General features: G+C 36.1%; 1 protein-coding gene and 1 long non-coding RNA gene across 10 annotated transcripts in view; one reads left to right on the plus strand and one right to left on the minus strand.

Moving 5' to 3' along the window:
* Camsap2 (calmodulin regulated spectrin associated protein family member 2) overlaps nucleotides 1–25,568 on the plus strand; it is a 113,639-nt gene that overhangs the window by 48,511 nt on the left and 39,560 nt on the right. For all 4 annotated transcript variants that reach the window (XM_021242345.2, XM_004862264.4, XM_021242346.2 and 1 more), the window contains exon 3: nucleotides 23,261–23,422. In XM_021242345.2, coding sequence (XP_021098004.2) covers nucleotides 23,261–23,422 — 162 coding nt within the window. The remainder of the gene's footprint in view (nucleotides 1–23,260; nucleotides 23,423–25,568) is intronic.
* The window catches only part of LOC147823179 (uncharacterized), an 88,367-nt gene continuing 67,469 nt past the window's right edge, over nucleotides 4,671–25,568 (minus strand). For 4 of the 6 annotated variants that reach the window (XR_015444213.1, XR_015444214.1, XR_015444217.1 and 1 more), the window contains one exon: nucleotides 4,674–9,903. This is a non-coding gene — a long non-coding RNA (uncharacterized LOC147823179). Of the gene's footprint in view, nucleotides 9,904–25,568 lie in introns of all 6 variants that reach the window. The other 2 variants (XR_015444216.1, XR_015444215.1) reach the window with 2 other exon arrangements.

Raw genomic sequence — 25,568 nt, forward strand, 5'->3', positions numbered from 1 at the left:
AGGCAGAGAGTGTCACCATGCTACATCATGAAAATAGGAAATAGGGAAAAGCTACAATTTAATAAATAGCTCAAGGGGCCAGGGATTTAGCTGGTGCCGTGCCTGCTTTGCAAGCTCAAGGTCCTCAGTTCGATCCCCAGTACCAGAAAAAAGAAAAGGAAAAAAAAAGGCTCAAAATGTAAAACATTTCAAAATTAATCAAAATCTTGCAAAGTTTTACTAATAGTAAGAGTGTATTAATGCTTAATTTTTAGAAACGCCTATAAATAATTTTCAACTACTCATAGCTAGCTTGATCATATGCAATTTTTATTTCATAAAATTCATTCTTTTTTCTTTTTTTTTTTTTTTTGGTACTGGTGATCGAACTCGGGTCCTTGCATTTGCGCAGAGATTCATTCTTTATAGACCTTCTAGGATCTACTCAGACCCTTTATGACCTGTTTAAACTTTGTTTTGCCCTTCCTATTCTGGCACACATTTTTTTTCTCATATAAAAAAATTAGAGGCTGGGCATGGTGGCGAATGCCTACTGTCATCTCTACTGGGAGTCTGAGGCAAGAGGATCACTATGAGTTTGAGGCTAGCCTTAGCTACAAAGTAAGTGTAAGGCCAGCTTGGAATACACAGCAAGACCCTCTCTGGAAAAAAAATTATTCTCCTTTTAATTTCTCCTGAACCAGAAATCTATCCCCATACTTACAACTTTCTTTACATCTCTCTGTCTTACTTAGTATTTCCTTTCTTGTTTCTGTATCCATCCTTAAATTTACATTTTGAAAACAATCTCTTATCTCGGAGTAGTGGCTCACACCTATAATCCAGCACTTGGGAGGCTGAGGTAGAAGGATTGCCATGGGTTTGGCCAGTTTGAGCTACATAGTGAGTTCAAGGCTACCCTGATTTACAGAGTGAGACATTGTCTCAAAAAAAAATCTTTAAAAACCTCCAAATTGGACAAAATTGCTTTTTTCTTTTTCTTTTTTTGGTCCCGGGATCGAACTTGGGACCTTGCGCTTGCGAGACAGGTGGTGGAACCACTGAGCTAAATCCCCAGCCCTAAAATTACTTTTTCTTAATAAAAATAGTCTTCATATTTTAGAGTTTTCTTGTCAAAAATACATCTTAATTTTTGTCTTTATATATAGGATTATATATATTAATTAGACTTTTAATTGTTAGTATTCTTAATTTCTAATGAATATCCAGGAAGAAAGTGATCTTGAATTCTTTACCATATAACAGTAATTTGTGATTGTGTATTTTTATAATTTCTACAAACATGTGCTTCCTTATGGAGCAACTTTTCAGTTTGGAAAAGGACAATCAAATATGTCAAATAATAGACCCAAATATATTGTCTTTACTATAGAATTTGAGGAGCCAAGGGTGCTAGAATTTATTCTCAGCAATTGATGTTTCAGTATTTTTAACTTTAGCAATGACTCAAACATGTAATGAATCTAAATAGCATACAGAGATTCTTAAAAGGCTAATTAAATTTATTTGGGAATATTATTGCAACGGGCAATCCACAAGATAGTAAGTTATATGCATACTCAAAGAGGTTGAAGCAAGGGAAAGTTTTTGAAGACAAAACAAAAGATTACATCAGATATGTACAAGCATAGATTTTTGGCTATAAGATCTGTGCAAGGCTGCAGTTACCGATAGCAAGGGTGACAGCAGCTCAAAATTAAAAAGACAGTGAAGTCAGATGCAGTAATTCCAGCTACCTGGGAGACTGAGACAGAAAAAGGAAAAAAAGAGAGATTTGTAGGGTAGGTGTCCTTGGAGAAGTGTGTGTGCATGTGAGTGTGTACGTGCACAGATATGCACATAGGCATGCATGCAAGGTTATGATGTTTGGTGTGATTTGTTTGTAATCTTTTTGTTGTCAGGTATATGTGAATTCAATCCTCTCCCTCATAACCTCCTGGAATTAATTAATTAATTTAGACCTCAACAAAAATTTGTCATTTTGATTCTAACAACTTTTATAATCCTTAACCCTATTTTTGATATGTCATTTTATTTTTAGGGCACAAATGCCTTGTACCATCATCATCACTTCACAACAAGAAATTAGAAATTTACATAAAGTTAGTAGGTGTTAAGAGTCAAGACTGAACCCAACCAAGACTTTTTGCTTAAATAGTCCTTTCTCTTAATCTGTGCTCTCAGCTATTGGATTTACATAGAAAATCAGTAAAAGACCTGGTAAGACTGATTATTTTAATATCTTTAAGGACTTGAATATTATTCAGATAATTTTGGACTTGTTTGGTAGGCCCTGGAAGTCACTGAAGGCTTTTGACTAGCTAAAATCTTGCAACTATGAAGAATTCTTTAAGGCAAGATTCCTGTTAATATGCTATTCTTGGTTCTCTTTAGGGATTTAATTCATCAGTCCATAACGTTCCAGGCCAGGTTTGTGTTTTTTTTGATGGTCAGCCATATTTGGAACTCCTACTCTAAACTGTTTACTATGTTTACTATATATTCATTTGGCTACTAATACCAATTCTTTTCTTTTTCCCATTAAGTTAATTGGTACATTTTAGGTATAAAATACATTTATATACATCATTGGGATCTTGTACCATTACATGAGTATCTTGGTTCTTTTTTTTTTTTTCCTCTTCCCCTGACCTCCTCCCTTCACCCCCTCCACCATTCCCTATTTGCAAGGATTTTGTTTTCCATTTTTTCCTTTTCTCATATTTTTTCTTTTTCCTTTTTTCCTTTACCCTACCCCTCCCAATTCCCCTGCTCCTTTAGACCTTTTCTTCCTGTTACACAATATCAGTTATACATTTTTAAAATTAAAATATCAAGACCTAGGAGACATTACCACAGATCTTAAAGAATTTAAAAGGATATAGAAAGCATATTTCAAAAATTTGTTTTGAAATAAATTTGACAACTTTTAAGAAGTACCTTGGAAGACAAATTAATGAAACTAACTCTGGAGGAAATATAAAATTGGAATAGCACCTATTAAAGAAAGTATATTCCTAGCTTGAAAAGCTATCTATGTGGCAACAACAGGCTCATAAACATTTTAACTGATAAATTATATCAAACATTTAAAGCAGAAAAAAAAGGGAACAATTCTCCCCTTATTTTAGGAAATCAACATTGTGCTAATCCTAAAACTGGATAAAGATAATAGAAGAAAAAAGTATGAACATAGATAGAAATTTGTTTAACAAACTATTAGAAGTCAGATCTGGCAGGATATAGAAAGTGGTTTTGTTATAGGGATGGCAGTATTGGTTCAACATTGAAAGAGCCACCCCCAAAAGTCATCATTTTCATGGTAAAAGCTGTCAGGAGACTAGAAGTAGAACAGAACCTTCTCAACAGATTAAAGACATGTACTCCTTACTTCCAGGAAGAACCCCTTATATGAATGGAGAAGATACAATGCTTTCTCCTTAAGATGGGGAACAAGGGCAGATATGCTTACTCTTCATCTGTCCATTAAACTTTGAAACCTAGGCCCAAACCAAAATAGTCTGGCAATAAAATGACACAATTAGGATAGGATTGGCAAGGTAGAAGCAAAATCTTTATATGTAGATGAAGTAATCATCTACAGAGAAAATACTAAAAAATCTCTAGGAGCCCCTAGAACTTGTATTTGAATTTAGAAGGATTAGAAAACACAAGGTATGTATAAAAATTCAATTCTATGTATACTTGCTATAAATGAAGAATTGGATACTCAAATTTAAAAGTTATGTAGGAGTACAAAGGACCTAGAAAAGTAAAAAAACAAACAAAAACAAAAAAAAACAGTGTTGGAAGACGTTTAGTACTTAATTTTAAGACTTCTAAAGCTACAGTAATCAAGGCAGTGTTGGTGTAAGGAAAGACATATAGATCATTGGAATGAAACAGAGAATCTAGAAATAGAATCACACGTATATGGTCCACTGAGTTTTGAAAGATTATTTAACATTAACATTTTATAGAATATAAACTGAATTCAAGAGCCAAGGAAAAGATAGTGTTTTCAGCAAATGGCACTAGAATACCTGGTATCCATATATAAAAAATTAACCTCAACCCTTTATTTCCATACATAAAGATAACTTGAAGGGATTGTTGAACCTAAATAAGAAAGCCTAAAAGTATAAAACTTTAAGAAGAAATTATAAGGGAAAATATTTATGAATTCAGGGTAGGCAAGAACTACCTAGGATACAAAAGACATGATGTATAAAAGAAAAAAATTGATAAATGAGATTCCATCAAAATTTAGAACTTTAAATGACATCATTAAAATGAAAAGTAGTCCTTAAACAGACCATATTTACAATGCATATAACCTATGAGCAGAATATATAAAGAATTCTTAGAGCTCATTAGTAGACAACCCAATTAAAAAATAGACATAAGATGATAAATAGCCAGTATAGCATAAGGAAAGGTGTGCAACTCTAGAATCGCAAAAATACTAATCAGTACAATAACAAGATTGAATTATATACTCATTAGGGAGGTGAAGTTAAAAGTTTTAAAAGCCTTGTCATGACATTTTCTTTTTGTTGGATTCTCCCCCTTTGCGTTTAATTTGTCACGCCCAATGGATTCATTCTGTTGGGCTTCCTGGGGTTGTGATCCTCATTGTCTTTTCCTAGGATATTGTCTAAAATTTTTTGGAGTGCCAGTTTGGTATTCATGAAGTTCCTGAGGTGCTCTTTATCATGAAAGTATCTTATTTCTCCATCAATTTTGAAAGATAGTTTTGCAGGGTACATCAATCTGAGTTGGAGGCTGTTTTCCTTTAGGGCTTGAAATACATCACTCCAAGCTCTTCTTGCCTTGAGGGTTTGCATTGAGAAGTCTGCTGTGATTCTGATGGGCTTTCCTTTGTATGTGATTTGTTTCTTTTCTCTCACTGCTTGTAGAATTTTGTTCTTCTGTTGGATTTCTGGAATCCTAACTATTATATGCCTATATGTAGATTTTTTTTTGATCAAGGCTAGCTGGAGTCCTATATGCCTCACTTATCTGTATGTCAAGTTCTTTTCTCCTCCTTGGGGAGTTTTCTGCCATCACTTCTGTGAAGAGTTTATTTACGTCATCTGCACTCTCTCCTCTTTCTTCATTGACTCCAATCAGTCTTATGTTATTCTTCTTTGCATCATCTAGCAGCTGCTGGATTGATTTCTCGTGTTCCCTTCCAATTTTAAAGCAATTTTTCTTTTCCTGGTCACTAATTGCAGTCTTATCTTCTATGTGTGAAATTCTATCCTCACATTGGTTCATTCTGCTGGGCAGACTTTCGATGGAGTTTTTAATCTCTTGGAAATCTGTATCTGTTTTATGAATTCTATTTGTTTCCTATGTTGGGATTCCATCATATTCCTCAGATCCTCATTTTTTATCTGTGTCCTCTAGATTTATTAATCATGTCTTGCACCATGAGCACAATCTTTGCTGTTATCTGAGTAATTATTTCTGATTTCATTTTTCCCAGATCCTCTTTTGTTGCCAGTTCAGAGAGTGCAGGTGGTTGAGTATCAGATTGTTCCATCTCGTTTCCCTTTGAGGTTGCTGTAGGTGATCCAGAAGTCTGTTTTTGAGCCTTGTTTATGTGTCTTCTCATTTCCATGGAGGGGTGGTGCTTCTGGCACCCACGCAGCTCAGCTTCTCTGCCCTAGGAGCTTGGGATGGCAGCGGGGGAGCTTCCTTCTGGGTGCTGAGACCGGTTCAGCTTCTCTGCCCTAGGAGCCTGGGATGGAGGCGGGGAGCTTCCTCCAGAGATTGTATTTTTGATGTGCTAAGATTTCCTTCTCATATAAAGGGACAATTCTCTTCTCGTACTAGCTGTAAAACCCTTATCTCTTAACGATTCTAACTACTAAAATAATTAAGAGATGTCTAAGAAATATAACAGATAATTATCGTTAAAAGTAAAGTACTTTTTATCCATATTAGTTGGATCCAAAGCCACATGCTATATGGCATATACCTGTAATCCCAGCCCTGTAGGAGGCTGATTCAAGAGCTGAGTTTGAGGCCCTCTTGGACAATTTAACAAGATGCCATCTCAAAAACAAAAACAAAAACCTGCAACTTACTTGGGGCTTGGGATATATCTCAGTAATAGAATGCTTATCTAGCATGCTTAAAGAAAAAAAAGGCCAAACCAATTAATAAATAATATTTGTGAGAGGAATACAGAATTAATTTAGCATACTTATTTATTTTCATAAATGTTTCCTGCCAAGGGTATGCAGAAATGCAAATTTATGGAAGTAAACAAATGATAATTTTTTGCCTATTTATTTATCTAGGTTGTTTGAGACAGGGTCCTGGTACATATTCCAGGCAGGCCTTGAACTCAGTACAGTGGCCCAGGCTGGCCTCTAACTTGCAGCAGTCCTCTTGCCTCAGCCACCCAAGTGCTAGGGTTACAGGAGTGCATCACTATGCTGGGCTCTTAATTTATTTTTAACATCTAAAATAACCTCACTCTCCAGAAAAATAAATGACTGCTTTCTTTGAAGTACTTAAAAAGATACTATGCAGGTATATGGACAATAGTGACCTACTTCAGAACTATTAGTGTTGATTTATAAGGTATTACATTGAGAAATTTATGAGGAGAACGTCATAAAATGTGTTTTTTTGGTAAACAGCTTGAGATATATTTGACATACCACATAATTCAAGCATTTAAAGTGTGCAGTTCAGTGGTTTTAAAATACAGAAAGTTGAATAACCATCACCACAATTTTAGACTATTTTTGCTTTAGAAAGAAACATTGCACCCCTAGACTCTCTTTTCACCTCCTCATCTTGCACTCCTAGCTGTAAGCAACCACTCATCTTCCTGTCTCAGTATATTGTTCATTCTGGACATTTAGTATAAATGAAATCATGTGTTATATTTTATGTGTGTGGCATCTCTTGCTTAACGTTCTTTCCTGGATTCATCCATGTTGTAGCATATGTAAGCACTTTATTTCATTTTATTGCAAAGTAAGATTTCATTATGTGAATTTCATTATGTCATATTTTGCTTATCTGTTCATTATTTGCTGGACATTTGAATTGCTTCCATCTTTTTGGCTATTACAAATAATGTTGCTATGAACATGTGTGTACATTTTTGTGTAAACATGTATTGTCATTTCTTTTGGATATGTAGTATAATTGCTGGGTCAAATGGTAACTGTTTTCTTGAGGAACTGCCAAACTTTTCCACAGTGTCTGCACCATTTTACATTCCCTCAGGAATGTATGAGGGTTCCAGTTTCTCCACATCCTCACTGATACTTGTTATTATGAGTTCCTTATTATAGCAATCCTGTTGGGTTTGCAGTGGTATCCCAGCATGTTTTTGATTTGCATTTTCCTATGACTAATTAAGTTGAGCAGAGAGGGAGAGTGTGTATGTGTGTATGTGTGTGTGTGTGTGTGTGTGTGTGTGTGTGTGTGTTTATTGGCCATGTTGTTGGAGAAATGCCTATTCATATCTTTTCTCCATTTAAAAATCATGTTTTCTTTTTATTATCTTGTAAGTGTTCTTTTTTATTTGAGATATAAATCAGATAAATAGATATAGCTCAGTGATGTTGCACTTGCCTGGCAAGTACAAGGTCCTGAATTCGATCCCAGGTACCCCCCAAAAAAGTGTCCCCTGAAGCACAGAAGTTTAAATTTTTTTTCCATTAAGTTTATCGGTACATTTTAGGTATACAATACAGTTACATTCATCATTGGGATCTTGTACCTTTACATGATGTATCTTGGTTCGTATTTTTTCCCTATTCCCCTGCCCTCCCCCCTTCCCTATTTACAAAGGCTTTGTTTCCATGTTTTTCCTTTTCTCATATTTTTTCTTTTCCCTTCTTTCCTTTCCCCTTCCCCTACTTCCCCTATTCCTTTAAACATTTTCCAGAAGCTTTAAATTTTGATGAAGTCCAGTTTATATTCTTTCCCTGTTTGTTTTTGTTGTCATATCTAAGACTCCAATGCTGTATCCAAGATCATGAAGATTTACTTTTATGTTTTCTTCTAAGAAAACCTTACTTTTGACTCTTGTTCTTTGAGCCTTTGGTCCACATTTAGTTAAGTTTTATGTATGGTGTGATATCTTATTTCCAACTTTATCTTTTTGCACTTGACTATTCATTTGATCTGCTACTGTTGAAAGACTAGACTTTTTTAAAGAATGGTCTCAGTACCCTTGCCAAAAAGCACTGAATCATAGACATTGGGTTTATTTCTGAACTCTCAATTTTATTCCATTAATCTTCAGTGTCTTTATATCCGTACTAAACTGTCTTGCTGACTGTTGCTGTGTTGTAAGTTTTTAAATCTGGAAGTGAGTCTTCCTCCTTTGTTCTTCTCTTTGAAGATTATTTTGACATTCTAGTTTCCTTAAATTGTATTCATTTCTTTATTTCTTTACTAGTACGTGTTTGCAGTATATATGTTTACATTCCATTGTGGGTTTGGTACATATACATAACACATCTTCATTCCTTTTTTTTAATCTTTCTTCTTCTCTCTGCCCCCATCTCTTGATTCCCTTCCCATTTGAGAAAGATTTATCTCCCTACTTCCTCTTACCTATTTTGTTTTATTCTTTATTTTTATTTATACTTTGAGTCTCTCCTATAAGAGAAAGCATGAGGGCCAGGGATTTAGCTGAGTGACACTGCACCTGCCTCGCAAGTACAAGGTCAATCCCCGAGACTGAGGAAAAAAAAAAGAAAGTATGATATTTAAGCTTTTGTGTCTGATTTATTTCGGTTAACATTATGGTCCCACAGTGCATCCATTTTCCTACAAATGTCTCAAGTTTATCTTTATGGCAGAGTAGTACTCCATTGGGTGTAAAACATTTTTCTTTATTCATTTATCTGTTGCTAGACATACAATATAGGCTGCTTCCAAGATTTAGCTATATGAATCAGGCTGCTATAAACATGGATATGTATGTATCACTATAATATGTCTAACTCTTTCCAGAGGGCACTTGGAAGAGGAGTAGCCGGGTCAAATGGAATTTCTAGTTTCACTTTTTGAGGACTCTCCATACTGATTTCCGTAGTAGTTGTACTAATTTACATTCCCACCAAAAATGTAGAAGGGTTCCTTTTCCCCTGCAGCCTCCCCAGCATTTGCTATTGTTTGATTTCTTGATGATGGGCATTCTTTCTAGGGTGAGATAAAATCTCAATGTTGTATTAATTTGTATTTCTCTAATGGAGAGCAGTGTTGAGCATTTCTTCATGCGTTTATTGGCCATTTAGTACTACTTTTGTGAAGTGTTTTCATTTCACTTGCCCAGTTTTTGATTGGGTCTTTTATTTTGGGGGAATACATTTTTTTTTTAGTTCTTTATATATTTTAGATATTAGTCCTCTGTCTGAGGAACAGCTGGCAGAATTATTTTCCCTATTCTGTAGGTTCTCTTTTTACTTTCTTGGTTCTTTTGCTGTGCAGAAGCTTTTTAATTAGATCTCATCCCATTTGTTGGTTCTCAGTACTATTTCCTGTGCAGCTGGGGTTCTGTTCAGAAAGGCTTTGCTTACACCTATGACTTCCAGAGTTTTACCTATTTTGTCTTCCAGCAGGTCAAGTGTTTCTATTTTAACATTTAGTTCTTTGATCCATTTTGGCTTTAGTTTAGTACATAGTGAGATAGGAGTCTAGATTCAATCTTCTCTACATGTGGATAGCCATTTTCCCCCACCACCATTTATTAAAGTGACTATTTTTTCTCCAGTGTATGTTTTTTGTTTGGCCCCTTTGTCAAAGGTCAAATGATTGAATGTGCTTGGGGTTGTTTCTGCATCCTGTGTTCCGTTGATCCTCATGCTTGCTTTTTATGCCAGTACTGTTACTGTCTGGCTGGTGGGTTCTTCTCTCAACCTAGAAAGAATTTCGAAGTAGAATCAGAAGAGGACTGAGCAAAAGTATTTATTGTAGAGCAAGAGTGGAAAGCAGCATTTATTACGAAGTGAAAGCAAACAGTTCCCAGGTTGTTAACCTGAAATGGGGGCCAAAAGGCTTGCCAAAGGGACTATTTTGTCTAGAGGTTTTTATACACAAAAATGACTACATGTCAGCCAAGTTAAGATCAACCTATGGGTTTACAATCAGGAAAATTTGACATAGAAGTGGGCCTATAGGCCCTTAAGATATGTAGTAGGCATTTTTTGCAAAACCATTCATTGTAACTTTAAACATAACAAAGACATTTTTATAGAGATATGAATATCGTACTTGGGGGCAAGAAAATTTTGGTAATCTAATGAGGCCTGTGTTTACCCTCTAGGTGTCCTGGCCTTGGTCATCGCTACATCCTTCACTGATTCTTGTTGACTCCCCCTTTGGTTCAGCCTCTTCCAGCTGCCCTGGCTTCCTGTCCTGTGTGTGGATCTCCCTTTGCCAGACACTTTCCACCCTCCCCTACCTCATGAGCCAGTGTTACTCTGAGAAATCTTCTTTTCTGTCCCACAAGGCCCTGCTCGTCCTCAATGATTACTGTTGGGAGCCTCTTGTTAGGTTAGGAAAATGACACCCAAACCTTAGAAAACAATCTAAGTCCAACCATACCAGCATGGAGGGTTCATGGTTCATTTTCTCCAAGTCTCTTGTTATTTCCCTGCTTCAAGCATCATGCTGTTTTTATTACAGTAGCTTTGTAGTATAACTTCAGATTGGAAATTGTGATGCCTCCTGCTTTACTCTTGTTACCTAGGGTTGCTTTTGCTATTCCGGGTCTCTTGTTCTATAGGAATTTTAGGAATTGTTGTCTTGTTCCATAGGAATTGTTTCTCTAATTCTTTGAAGAATGCTGTTGATATTTTGATTGGGGTTGCATTAAATCTGTGTATCAATTTTGGAAGTATGGGCCTTTTGACTATATTTCCAGTATGGAGACCTCATTAGTTAATGTCTCCTTTTCAGTGGTGTCCACTGGGCCTGGTTAACTATTTGCTTTTGCTTCTTTCCCAGGATCCAACCACCTTTGTTTATTTGGGATGGGAGGTTGCAGTATTTTTGGCCCCATACCCAGTTTTATAGGAATGAGCCATAATATTGTTATTTGTCACAGAGCAATCCAGATACTGGCATGCCAAGAAAACTAGTTAACAGTAACAGCTATGTCACCTTGGCTATAGTAATAAAAATCAGCATCAATTATGGCATCAAATACAAACTGAATATTGACACACCTTAAGGACCAATAAAATACCACCCTTAACCATAGAAAAGAGATCTATAATTATATTATGAACACTAAGACAAATATTTACCTACAGTAAATATGTAATAAATGGAACAATTTTACCTGTATTAACAATAGGAACAGTATTCAATAACTATAATGTTAACTAGCTATCTAGAAATTTCTAAAGCTTAGTAGTTAAACTAGTAAATGTACAGAGGTACCTCGGTTCATGAACTCCATTCTCTCCACAATTCTGGTTGCAGACCAAACTGAATGAGAACCGAATCAAATTTCCATAAAAGGTCAGTGTTAAACTCAACCATTGAATTTGATTTGGTTCTCGTCCAACTTGGCTTGCTATCAGAATCATGGAAAGAATTGAGTTCATGAACAAAGGTTGACTGTAGAGGGGGTGGGGAATGGGAGAATGAAAGAAACAAAATTGGAAAAATGACAGTGATATGTGACGGGGGAGAGAAAAGTGTGATGGCAGTCCTGTTAAGGAGTAGAAGGAAATTAATAGTATTAGAACTAAATCATAGGAAAGAAGAAAAAAGATAAACAGAGCAAAACCAAGAAATAAAAGAAGGAAGAAAAAAAGAGTTCAAAGGACAAAAGAGAAAAGAAACTAAAGGAAGGAAAAAAGGAGAAAAAACCTAAACCTCTCAGAAAACCCAATAAGGGAAAGATAAAGATTATACCAGATGTGGGGGGAAAGATTGAGTCAAAGAAAACATTCCTGTGTTTTTGAATGAGTGGTTTCTTTCCAAGATCTGAAGTCTTGGGATCCACCTCATCATGATTTTCTATGCCTGGCTTTAGGACCCACAGGTTGATGAGGTACCCTCCCTGCTCCAGAGGTCCCCTCTGTCCATTCTCTCCAGACTGGTTACTGTCCAAGCCAAGGTGTGTCCTTTCCCATTGGTAGAGGGAATATGGTCAGCCCTTTGGTCTCTTCTGGATGTGGGCCACAGGGCAGAGGTATGAGTGGATTCTTGGACTTGATATTCACAATTGTGGGGTATGGCTGTCCTGGCAGTTGTCCTTGTCCAGGATCAGCATGGTTGGTTAGTCTTTCTGCTGCCCCCTTGCCATGGCGGGGTCAAAATGTAGAGCTGATTTGGAGTTGGTGGGTGCTTGCACCCTTGTGACAAGGAGCGTTGTTTGTCCTTGCCTGCACAGGGGAGGGTTGCCATTCGTCTAACACCAGCCTGCTTTCTCATTTGGGGGTGGGATGCCACTCCTCTAGTGCAGGCCTATCTGCTCCCATGGGGCACTCCCTTAAATTTTAGAATCAAACTGTTGATCTGTACAAAGACGCTGCCTGGAATTCTGTGAGAGAATACATTAATTTGAACCTCACTTTGGGGAAGTATTAGCATCTTGACAGTATTGATTCTTATAATTCCATGAACATAGGATGTCTTCATTTATTTGAATTTTCTTTAGGTAGTTTCAACAGTGTTTTGTGGTGTTCAAAATATAATTTTACACTGTCAAATTTATTCCAAAGAATTTTATTCTTTCTGGTGCTGTATTAGTCAACTTTATGTCAGTATAACAAAATAACTGAGGTAATTACTTTATAAAGATGGCTTGTGCTTTAGAGGTTCCAGTCCATGCAAGTGAAGTGCAGAAGTAGTTATGTGAATAGGATGGGAAAGTTGTAACTACCCTGGAGGATGAAGTTCATATTACATGATGACCTGAGTTATGTGGTAAGTGTCTGAGATGTGTATTTTGTGTATTTCCTACATGTCTCACTACTTTTGGGTGCAATTTTCTGGATTCACCCTGTGTTTCTAATGAACAAAGCTGTGTATAAATAAACATAAATTTGTGCAATGCTCAAATTCTTATCAATTGTATTGAAACAAACATACTTTTTAAAACCAGAACTAACGATAGTTCTGTCAATTATTTGCACTTGTAACTGCAAAATGAAAACTGATCTCAGTTTAGAGAAATTTGCTTTGTGCATAATTTTTACAGAAAAATTTGTATAATACTAGGAGGCAAGAGTATTGTGACAGATCTGAAAGGCATTGCCGTGATGGCAATAACAAGACTTTTTACCTTCGTAACCTTACAGTAAGGCTTTCGTTTAGCCAAGATTGTTTGATACATTAATATCTTTAGATTGTAAGCTTTGAATCGCTTCTCGGCCTTTTGGCTAAGATCAAGTGTAGATTGTAAGCTTTGGCTTTATTCTCTGAATTGTCAATATCAGAATTTATAAATCATACTTTAATATGTTATAATTCAGTATTTATTTTGACAAAATAATATTACATAATAACAACAAAAAATTATTTTAAAATCCTGGGGCCACCATGGAGTAATGGAAAAACGCGTGAGCTTTGACAACAGACAGGTGTCAGTTTTATATCCTAGTTCTAATTCTTACTAACTCTGTGACCAAATATAGTTTATACAACTTAAGTCTTAATTTTCTCATTAGTAAAATGACCTATTGCCTCAGTAGAGTTGTAAGTGATACCTTATATTTATCTTCATGTAATGAAACTTAGGCAAAGCTGTAAAATTTCCGAAACTGAAATTAACTCTGAAAAAGTACTCTGGTGTGTATATGCTGTATATGGTACTTTAGCAGAATAACTCAAACACTTTATAGTCGTAGTCTTAAGCTTTGTTCCTACCTGTCTCTGATGTAGTACTTACTGTACTTTGATGTAGTAGGTGCTCTAGCTATTATATTAGGCTGGGATCACTATATGGCTCACAAAACAGTGTTATTTTACGAAAATTTTTTTGGTTTTATGTCTAAATCTGATGCAAGAATTATTTAAGCCATATAATAGTTGGATTTCTGTCCTATTTGTGAATCTAATAAACTTTTTTACAGTACTTAAAGGTTCTCATTTCTTTTAATCTTTACCTTCATTTTAATATTAATCTTCATTTTAATTTTCACTTTTTTTTCTTTTTTGAAATGGGTGGATTTCACCATGTTGCTGAGATCGGCCTTGAACTCTGATTCTCTTGCCTCATACTCTTGAGTATCTGGAGTTACAGATGTGTGCCACCACACCTAGCATTTTTTTTTTAAGGGTTACAATGAGGATAGTTTATTGGTACATTTTAGTTATATAATATAATGGCATTCATCATTGGAAATTTTCACCTTTACGTAATCTCTCTTGATTCTTATTGTTTCCCCCTTCCCCTGCCCTCTCTTCAACTTCTCCATCCCTCCTTATTTACAAAGACTTTGTTTCCATTTTTTCATTTTCTCATATCAATTCCATTCCCTTCTTTCCTTTCCCCTACTCCTCCCACTTCCCCTTCCCCTTTGCCCCTTTTCTTCCTATTTCACATTATCTATTATACCTTTTAGTCCTTATTTACACTCTCAGTTTCTTACACTAGAGAAACTTTTCGGTATTTACACATGTGTACTATTTATTTCACTTAAGAGTATCACCTCAATGTGCATCCATTTAGCTATAAATGTCTCTAATTTCTCATTCTCTGTGGCTGAATAAAACTGCATTTTATTTTATAAAAAACAACACATTTTCTTTATCCCATCTCCAGTTGATGGGCATTTGGGCTCTTTCCAAGTTTTAGCTATTACAAACTGTGCTCCTATGAACATGGGTGCACATGTATCACTGTCGTATGATTCTTTTAATTCTTTGGGGGAAGATACCCAGCAGGGGAATAGCTGGGTCAAATGGGACTTCCAGTCCTAGTTCTTTGAGGTATCTTCATACTGATTTCCACAGTGGTTGCACCAGTCTACACTCCCACCAGCAGTGGAGCAGGGTTCCTCTTTCCCCACAGCCCCACCAGCATTTGTTATTGGTTGATTTCATGATAGCAGCCATTTTTTCTGGGATGAGGTGGAATCTCAGCATTGTTTTCATTTGCATCTCTCAAATGACCAGTGATGTTGAACATTTTTTCATATGTTTATTTGCTATTTCTACTACTTTGTCTGAGAGATGTCTCTTCATTTCAGATGGCCATTTTTGGATTGGGTCTTTAAATTTGGGAGACCTGATTTTTTTAAGTTCTTTATAGATTCTAGATAGTAGACCTTTGTCTGAGGAACAGCAGGTGAAAATTTTTTCCCACATTGTGGGTTGTCTCTTCACTCTGTTGGTGGTTTCTCTTGCTGTGCAGAAGCTTTTTAGTAGGAGATCCCACTTGTTGATTGTGCTAGTTCACAGGCAACTGAGGTTTTGTTCATAAAGTCTTTTCCTACACCAGTGTCTTTCAAGAGTTCTACCTAACCTCTGTTCCAACCAGTTCAGCGTTTCTGTTTTAATATTTAGATTTTTAATCCATTTTGATTTTAGTTTAGTGCGTGGTGAGAGATATAGGTCTAGTTTTAATCTTTGGCAAGTTGAAACCCAATTTTTCCAGCACCATTTATTAAAGAGGCTATCTTTCCTCCAGTGAGGGTGTTTGGCCCCTTTGTCAAAGATGAGGTGGCTGAGTGACTCTGGAGTTGTTTCTGCATCTTCTAATCTGTTCCACTGGTCCTCAAGTCTGTTTCTTTACCAGTACCATGCTGTTTTTACCACAGTAGCTTTGTAGTATAGTTTCAGGTTGGGGGTTGTGATACCCCCTGCCATGTTTCTGTTACCTAGAATTGCTTTTGCTATTCTGGGTCTCTTCTTGTTCCAAATGAATTTTTGTATTGTTTTCTCAAGGTCTATGAAGTATGCTGCTGGGATTTCAATTGGGATTGCATTGAATCTGTATAGCAGTTTTGGAAGTATGGCCATTTTCACTACGTTGATCCTACCCAGGAGCAGGGGATGTCTGTCCATTTTCTGATACCATCTTCAATCTCTCTTTACAGAGTGCTATAATTTTCAGAGAAGAGGTCTTTGCTTTCTTTCTTTCCTAGGTATTTCAGTGTTTTGGATGCTATTATGAAAGGAATTGTTTGGCAGTATAGAATGCAGAAGATCATCAAGAAGATCATACACCTTGATCAAGTGGGATTCATCCCAGGGATGCAGGGATGGTTCAACATATGCAAATCAATACGTGTAATACACTGTATCAATAGAGCCAAGGACAAAAACCATGTGATTATCTCCATAGACGCAGAAAAACCATTTGACAAAATCCAACATGCATTTATGATAAAAACCCTACAAAAAATTGGAATAGATGGTCTCTACCTCAATCTGATAAAAGCCATCTATGAAAAACCAACAGCCAATATCATACTAAATGGTCAAAAACTGAAATCTTTCACACTCAAATCAGGAACAAGACAAGGATGTCCACTATCACCACTCTTGTTCAATATAGTTCTGGAAACATTAGCCATGGCAATTAGACAAGAGAAAGAAATAAAAAGAATAAAGATAGGAAATGAAGAAGTCAAACTGTTTGCAAATTATTTGCAGATGACATGATACTCTGTATAGAAGACCCCAAGAACTCCACCAAAAGTCTTCTCGACTTAATAACCAAATTCAGTCAAGTAGCTGGTTAAAAGGTCAACACATAAAAATCAGTAGCTTTTTTGTACACGAACAACAGACTCACTGAGAAATAGGGCAAACACCTAGCATTTTTAACTGTCATGCATAATACATATTTTTGCCTAGACTACACTGGTTGGAAATAACAAAAAACAACCCTTGTAACACAAATATAAAACTCATATTGGCTCTGGGATGCTATTTCTTCACTAACTGAAGTCCTTGGAATCCAGCATCCTTTCCCTTCCCATAAAAATGCAATATACATGATCCCCAGTGCAGGGAAACAAACAGACAAAACAAACAAATAAATAAAATACAGTATACAGTACTGGAACTCTGGGTCTTTGTACTGCTGCTGTTCGATATTATGTTCTTCTCTGCCACCTTGTGGCCATGGTGCACACTGTTGCTTTTATTATTGCCGCTGTTGCCTCCTACTACATTGTGGGAGGCTCAGTGTAGGGTTTGGGATTAAGTCTGGAGGTGTGTGTAGTGATTTGGATTCTGGAATCAGACTTCCAGGTTTGAATACTAAAGTTTGTTCCTTGCTGTTCCAGTGTTCTTATCTGTAAAATAGGTATAATAATACTACCTACCTCACTAAACTTGTTTTGCTACTGAGAACAATTCACATTGAAAACTTTACATAGTGAAAATACTACATGACAGTAAAATGCTGAACACAGTGTATGGCACATAACGCTCAGCGTTGGCTGTTGTTGTTATTCTAATCTTAATGCATTAGGTAAAAAAATTAACCCTGCAATGCCTAGTGAACCATTTTTGAAATGCCCATAACTGGAACTTTATGAAATGTGTTTTCCTCGAATTCTTGTTCTTTGAATTTTTCTATATAATATACATGAATTTTGTGCAAAACTTCAGAAAATTTCCATCTTCCACATAAATGGGATAAACGTGGTTTTTTTGGAGCCATAATAGTTCCAAATTGGTTTTCCCCTTGAGTTTACTTATATATTATTTTTTTTCCAGAGGTGGTTTAACAATTCTATTTCTAAACACAGTATTTCCCATCAGTTTTTAAAAGCTGTTTACAGGGCCGGAGATTTAGCTCAGTGGTTTCGCCACCTGCTGCACAAGCGCAAGGACCTGAGTTCAATCCCCGGTACCAAAAAAAAAAAACACAACAAAAGCTGTTTACAAAAAGTGTTATTCTACCACTTCTACTTTTAATTATCAGGTACTCCTAAATATCCAGAGCTGCATTTTTCATATAAGAACTTTTCCACTGTACATACACCACTGGTAAATAAAATTGCACATATGGCAATGATTATAATATGAGATATGACTATTTTGGCTTTGAACCATTCCCTCCTCCACTTCTTTCTTTCTGCTTTCAAGCCAGTGGACAAATACAGGCATGTGTAATGCTTAGAGATGGTTGAACAAATCCGTATCCAAAATTCATTTAGAGCACAAGCTTTTCTATTAATGTCAACACAAAATGTGCTGAGTTTGCTAACTACAGTACTTTTTCATACACTGACAATCTCTTTAACATGCAGGGACTAGATGTTGCAAAATCTGGACTTATTTACTCACTATATATACTATATACACAGAAACAAAACAAAAAACCTACCAAACCTACAGAAAAAGTGTCTGAAAATGTCCACGTAAAAATGCAGTACCATACTACTTTTTGCAGTTGCTTCCCTCTCTTTCCTTCCAAACCACTAGACAAGTACAGACCTACCATATTGCTCACAGAGGTGGTTTTAAAATTCCATTCCCAAAAGACGATGTTTTGTATGAATTTTAGCAAAAAAATATTTACAAAGTGATATTTTACTATCTCCACATTTAACATAGGGTAGGTACTTCTAAAAATCTAAATAAGATTCAGGGGGCAGAGGGGCCGGGGATTTAGCTCAGTGGTTTTGCCGCCTGCCGGGCGAGCACAAGGACCCAAGTTTGATCCCCGGTACCAAAAAAAAAAGACTGTTATATATATATATAATGGACAAACTGAATCTTTTTTTTTTTTTTTTTTTTTTTGGTACCAGGGATCGAACTCAGGACCTTGCGCTCGCGAGGCAGGCGGTGGAACCACTGAGCTAAATCCCCGGCCCATACTAACAGTCTTGAGTAAACTACACACATGTAATAATAGTTAGAATTTGAAAATGTCTTCAAAATATGAGCACACTGGCCTAGAAATCTTAACCTGTCTACCAATTCAGTGAGCTAAAATGCTCAAATATTCAGAAGACAATCTTTCCTAGGAATTTTTATACAAAATGAACAAAATTTTGTCATACACTGTTACCTGTTTAACAACTAGGAAGAGTTACTGTTATAAATTACAATTCATTTGTCTTTTACATACACTGCATATATTGCAAAAAAGTAAAACAAAATGCACAGACATGAAGGACAATGGTTATTCTTGCCTAACGATAAGCACTCTTTGCATTTCCTTCTCTTCCTAGAACCAGTTCATAGACATAATGTGTACTACTCAAGGAGGGGGATTTGCTATTCTAGCCCACAAATAACACTTCGTGTATACTTTAACAAAAAAAAATTACTAAATGCATTATTTTACTACTTCTACTTAACATGTATCAGGTACTTGAAAGCACCTAGAACGATTAGCTATTTCAAAGAAGTACTTGGCATTGTCAACTTTATACATAGTAATGAGAAATAAAATGCACACACATAAAACAAAGATTATAATCTGAATAAAGTCTTCTGTATGTAACCCATCTGGTACTGGACCTTCTCTTGCATCTTCTGCTCCATGTCCTCTAACCCACTGAACAAACATACTGACAAGTATTACTCCTGGGGTCATTTCTAGAATTGGTCTAATAAACTCAATTGCAAAAAATCACTTCCAGAAGATATTTCTTTTTTGTGATTTTTTAAAAAAAAAAGTGTTTACAAGATGTGTGATTTTCCAACTCTTTCATATGTTGGCAACCTCTTTCCATCTAGAATGTCCAGATGCAGCAAAACGTTGTGGGGGAGGGTTGTTGAAGCCAGCATTTCATATTCTGTACACAGGACTTCTGCAGGTGACCAGTAAATCTTCCCAAAGGGCAGTGGGCATTATCAGTTAAGCAAATACTATTTCTCTCTTGGGAAAACAAAGACCAACCAGGCAGGCCTGCTAACCATTATACCTGTGGTCATCCTAGGCTCTACTCGCCCTGCAGGATGGGTAAGGCCTTTGTCCTTCCTGGTCAGAAGGAAATGAGGTCTCCAAGTGAGACAGCAGTCACCCAGGACCCAGATCTACACAGCTCTGTGGCCTCACATGGCTGAGCTTTCATCCGCACACCCAGCTTTCTAGGGTCTCTAAGTAATGAGCCTCTGCGGATTCTTCTGGCCATGCCATGCTGTCGCCATGTCCTCGGTGGAATGGCAGGAACTTTGCCTAGTCGGCAGGTTTAGCAGCCTTAGGTGTCCTGGCTGTGGGAAAACACTGCAATTCACTGGTGCTCAGAAGCCTGGACTCAGCCAGTTCGCACCCACAGTGAGGGCTCCAAGGCCTGCAGGACAGAGGCTGCAGCCATCCCCGGCCCCAGGTCACCCGCTGGCCACAGGCTGTATTTACTGCTATACATACATTTTTGTTTACCACTCTCTCATATTCTAAAGTTAAAGCACTAAAAACATAATAAAATGTGAAGGTTCTCAAACGCAACAGAGTATTTTTTTTAATTTTGGAATTTAGTAAAATAAGCTTTGTTCTAATTTTACTTAGTGTTTACTATCCTATTCCAGTTTTTGAAGTACATTATTTTTTTGTGTGTATTTTTGCATACTATAACAAGGTAGTTTCTATGTTGTATTCATTCTCATATATATGTACATATAGAACATTATTATAATATGTTTTCCTTCTTTATTGTATACATTTCACCTGTTACAGCTAAACATAAATTACTCATTATGGTTGAATATTTATTTTGTTTCCTTTTTGTAATAAAATGTGGTCATGATCATTTTTATTCAACAGCTCTTTTCCCCTCTTTCGTATATCTGTACCAGTCACCAAGAGGAATCTTAAAGAGTATGAGTTGTTTCATGACACTTGAAATGTTATCCCACATTTTTGTCCAAAAGAATTGTGCTTTTTAATGCAATTAAATGCTAATTTACTAAGAAATTTCATCCATAAAACCTTTTCAGGGAACAATGTGAAAAAGACAGACTCTGCTGTCTAGGGGTAGAGTATAATAGAGAGGCACACAGAGATAAATGACTGGAGGGAGAGGATGTGCCTCTCTGAGTCTGGAGGAAGGAGTAGGAGATAGGACAGTAGCAGTCTAAAGACTCCATGGAGAAGGTAGAGTATGAAAATATGATTTTAATTTGAAATAATTATTGATGCTTATTTTTCTGTCTCACATATTATGTCTACGTATCATTATAAAACATTTTCCTTTGTACCTAAATGACTTTAACTCCTTCTGATTGTATGATACAGTAGAAAGAGCACATAAATTTGGACAAACTACTTAATTGTCCAAACTTCAGTTGCTTCATGCATGAAAATGTGTATGTGTTTTCCTTCTTTCTTTTTCTTTTTCTTTTTTAAGAGGCTGGCTCTCACTGTGTTGGCCCATGCTGGCCTCAAACTCCTAGGCTTAAGTGATCCTCAGCCTCCCAAACAGCTGCGGCTGTGAGTGTAGTGTGCTCCACTACAGCTAGCTAAAATGCAGACGATGCATCCTTCAGAGAATTCTGAGGGTTATGGAAAGTGTGTTCTACTATCTTCTCCAGCCAAAAAAGATTTGAGATGGAAGAGAGAATATAGTAATAGGAAATGTACTTAAACACAACAACTGGCACTTAAGTTACTTCATAAGTAGGAGTCACCATTGGTTTTATGATTGCCAGTATGAAGATTTCCACTTCAGACAAAGCATCTGCCTTCCTATGAATACAGGCATGCATTGGTATTCGACTGCTTTCAAACTCATCAAATTTGGTCCTCCACACATTTTGACTGGAAAATTTTATACCAGTACTCATCATTTATTTGGTACTCGGCATGCAAGTTAGAACTTGTTGGTGTCAGTTGCCTCGTGACTCACTACCCTTTCCAGCCAAAACGGTTTGCTACTTGACATTGGTGGTACTCTTTGCACCTCCCAAAACCAATTAATGACAAATACTGTACTGCTAAATGTTCTAGAAGTTGTACCTACATCGTTCTAATATAGTCAGAATCCACTCCCTTAGCCTCCAGAGTAAGGCCTGCTCTTTAGTTTATAGTAGCCGACAAGCACCTTGCTTCTCCTTTCTCCAGCTCCTGCTAGTTGCCAGGTACTCAGTTAGATGGAGAGAATAGGAAGATAACTAAGATAATGCCCTTGCCCTCAAGTCTTGTCTGCAGAGGGGAGCTGTTTAAACATAACAGTGCCCATGCCCTACTTCAGATAATTTGGTACCTAAGTTACTTCATAAGTAGAAGTCACCATTGTCTTTAATGTAAGCATAATGCTCACATTAAATTAAATGCAAGCATAAACAATATTCTATAAACATCTGATTCTTAAAGAAGAATAAGTCATTTTGAATGGAAAGGGAAGAGGAAATGCTTCACAATGAGAGCAACATTGAAACCAGTGACAGGACTTCATCTGTACCGTAGCAACAGGTTAAGGGGACAGAAGCTTGAAAACTGGAGGTGGATTTGAAGAACAGCAGTCTGGTGTGGCTGCTTTGAAAGAATACAGATTGGGGAAGGAAATGGTATCCTTTCTAGAGAGAAGATTAGTGGTAACCCTAATTTAGAAATGTTTTCCCTTGGACCTCACAACTAAGAATTATGCTTGGTGGAACAGTGTTGTAGCATTGTTTGTAATGTGAAAGATAGGGAACAATGTAAATGTTATACCTATTTGATGTGCATTAAATCTTTTGGTAAGAAAATATACCAAACTGAAGATATTGCTGGGGAAGTAGAACTGGGAGAGAGGAGCACTTCCACTTTATATACATTTGAAATGCTTGGAATTTTATGAATCATTGTATAGCAGTTTTGTATATATATTTTTAAATGCACAAAGGAAGACTAGAAATCCTGTGATGGATGAATTAGATGAGGAAGAAGTTGGAGAAAGGAAAATCAGTGAAATAATTTTTGCCTTGTTTTGTTGTGAGAAATGTCTGAATTGGAACTGTAGCAATCAGAATGAAGAAGAGAGTAGATTTGAGATATATTTTAGTAGTAGAATTTATAAATTTTTATTGTGTGAATGTGAAAAATAAGGAAAACCTATCAGAGGTGATTCTGAAGTTTTTAAGTTGTATTATAATGATGTAAAAATAAATGATTGTGACATTATAAAAAGGAAAAGAAGCATCTTAGAGAATAATGAGTACCTTAACATAGATCCTCGGTAAGTGTTTAAAGAAAGAATTGGTTTCATCCAGTTAGCTGTCTTTGCCATGTAGGATTTATGTTTTCTTATTAAGGCTAGTCTTCCATAGGCATTATTTTACTGCTGTTAGGAAATGTTAATACATTACAATATATAAATAGCAATTTCTAAGTGTAATTTTTAAACTGTTTATTCTTTTGTATTTCCAGAGTGCACATTTGGCCATGATAGATACCCTAATGATGGCTTATACTGTAGAAATGGTCAGTGTAGAAAAAGTAATTGCGTGTGCTCAACAGTATTCAGCTTTTTTTCAAGCCACAGATCTCCCCTATGATATTGAGGATGCTATCATGTACTGGATAAATAAGGTAAGATTATATTTACTTACTTGAGTAAAAATAAGCCTAATAACCAGAAAAACAGAACTCCTAAATTATATATTACCATTCCATTACTCTTTGTTTTAAATCAAAGTGAAAGCTGAAGTTGTGCAATTCACTTAAATTTTTAAACTTAAGAACAGCTTTAAAATGATTAAAATAGATTTTTATATACTCAGCAGTATTTATAATTGTGCTTAAAAATGATCTAACTAGTTTATATCACATTTTTCCAAATTTAGAGCATTCAGAATCGAACTGTACACAGCGACTGTTCAATAAATATTTTTTAATCCAAGAGTAAAATAATTTTCACATTCCAGTTAAGGGAGTCTGCACTTTACTTGACTAAGTTGCAGAAAATCATTGATTTTTTTTTTCCAAAGTTTTTATGAAACTGTGGTTTTTGCTTTGAAGATGCTTAAGTTGTCAGTTTATACACACTCCTTTGTCAGTTTGAGTATTTAATTCGCCTTCATCCACTTTTATCTGTAACTGTTATCTAAAGAAAATAAACTTGATTTGTGGGCAAGATTTAAAGGAGGTTAGATCTTCAGTTATCCTTCCTTAAATCTTTACATGAAGCTTGTCATAAGAAGCTAAATGTAAAAAAAACACTCATCTATTATTATCATTATTCATATCAGTACTAATGTAGAAGGATCATTAAATACTCTGCCCTGGAGTTCCTTTATTTCATCACATTTAGTGATATTTTTCTCCATTCCTCCTCAGCTGTAGAGAATCATGCTTACATTGTAGACCTGTTTATCATCAGAATCTATGTGAGCTTCACATCTCATTGCAAACTTCCCATTTTTGAACAGTTTGTCCTATCCTTGCAGCTCATTTGCTTTTAGTTCTCCACTATTAAAAATGTTCATCTTTTGATAGAGTATGTGGTTGGCATGCATGAGGCCCTGGGTTAATCAGCAACAAAAAACAACAAAAATGTTCAACTTCGTCATAACTTCCAAATCATTGAGCCTGTTAATTTCTTATAATCTCAATAAACTTCACATTTCTCTTTTTTGAATTTAGATTTTCATAAATCCTCTCAGTTTTTCTGTCTCTTTGTCCCTTCTTGTTAATCATCTGGTAATGGCCTAGATGGTTGAGCTTAATTGTTCATCTTATCTCTTATCTTCAACTGGAAGAATTTACACAAGGAAGCTGGCTTCACTTTAAATTCATAAGCACAAACTTCAAATGAACACCAGCCACTCAACTGGCAGTCTAAAGTTTGACCCTGAGAAGTTGGCTCTGATACTTCAAGATGACTGTTTTGTTTCATGTATAATCCTCAGACTTTCTGTTACCGTGAGCTTACTTTGTTTTCCTCATCTGTTTTTTGAGACCAGAGATGGAAGGCCATTAGGTGAGAATTATCATATATGTAAACTTTCATGCATCATCACTCATTGTGTCTCTTTTTTTTTTTCTGCCATTAGAATGGAGAAAATTTCCCCCTTCCTGTCAAAGGCAAGTTCCCTACTATTTGTTGCTTTAGAGCTCCTCTTTCTTCTCTTTCTTCCTTTTTTGTGGTCATTGTTTCTCTGCTTCTGTTCTTTTTGAAGTTTAAGGTGAAGTTTAATGTTCATAAGAATCACCTGACAACTTGTTAAAATTCAGATTCTGACTCAGTTTGTCTGGGGTGGAACTGGAGTATGTACATTTCTCACAAACTCCAGGTGATGCAGATGTTGCTTATCTGTGGATCACCCTGTATTCCTTTGTTCTCCCACTTCATCTCATTCTTGCTTCCCATTGGATCATTCTTATAAGACTATAACCTTGCTCTAATATTTCCCATTCTGTCAACAGAACTTTCCTGTCCAGATACATGTCTATAAAGAGTGATGTAGTCATTCATTGGCCTTCTCTGCTTTCTCTCCCTTCCCTGTTCCTACCTGACATTGTTCCTGAGTTGGTCAATGAAGGCTTCCATACTGACAAATCCAATAGATACCTTTCTAACTTTAACTTGAATTCAGTCTTTACTAGTACTACTACTATACTTCTTTCTTTCCCCTTTGTGTGTTTATTTCTCTTCTAAGGGGCTAAACTGTTTTCTCTCCAACTTGATTTTCAAATATGTCAAATCTATAGGCAGTTTAAGTAATAGGTCAACAGA

Source organism: Heterocephalus glaber, unplaced genomic scaffold (genome assembly GCF_053883595.1).
Source record: "Heterocephalus glaber isolate CG9 unplaced genomic scaffold, H.glaber_assembly_v1.0 deba00001600, whole genome shotgun sequence".
Classification (NCBI taxonomy): Eukaryota; Metazoa; Chordata; class Mammalia; order Rodentia; family Bathyergidae; genus Heterocephalus; species Heterocephalus glaber.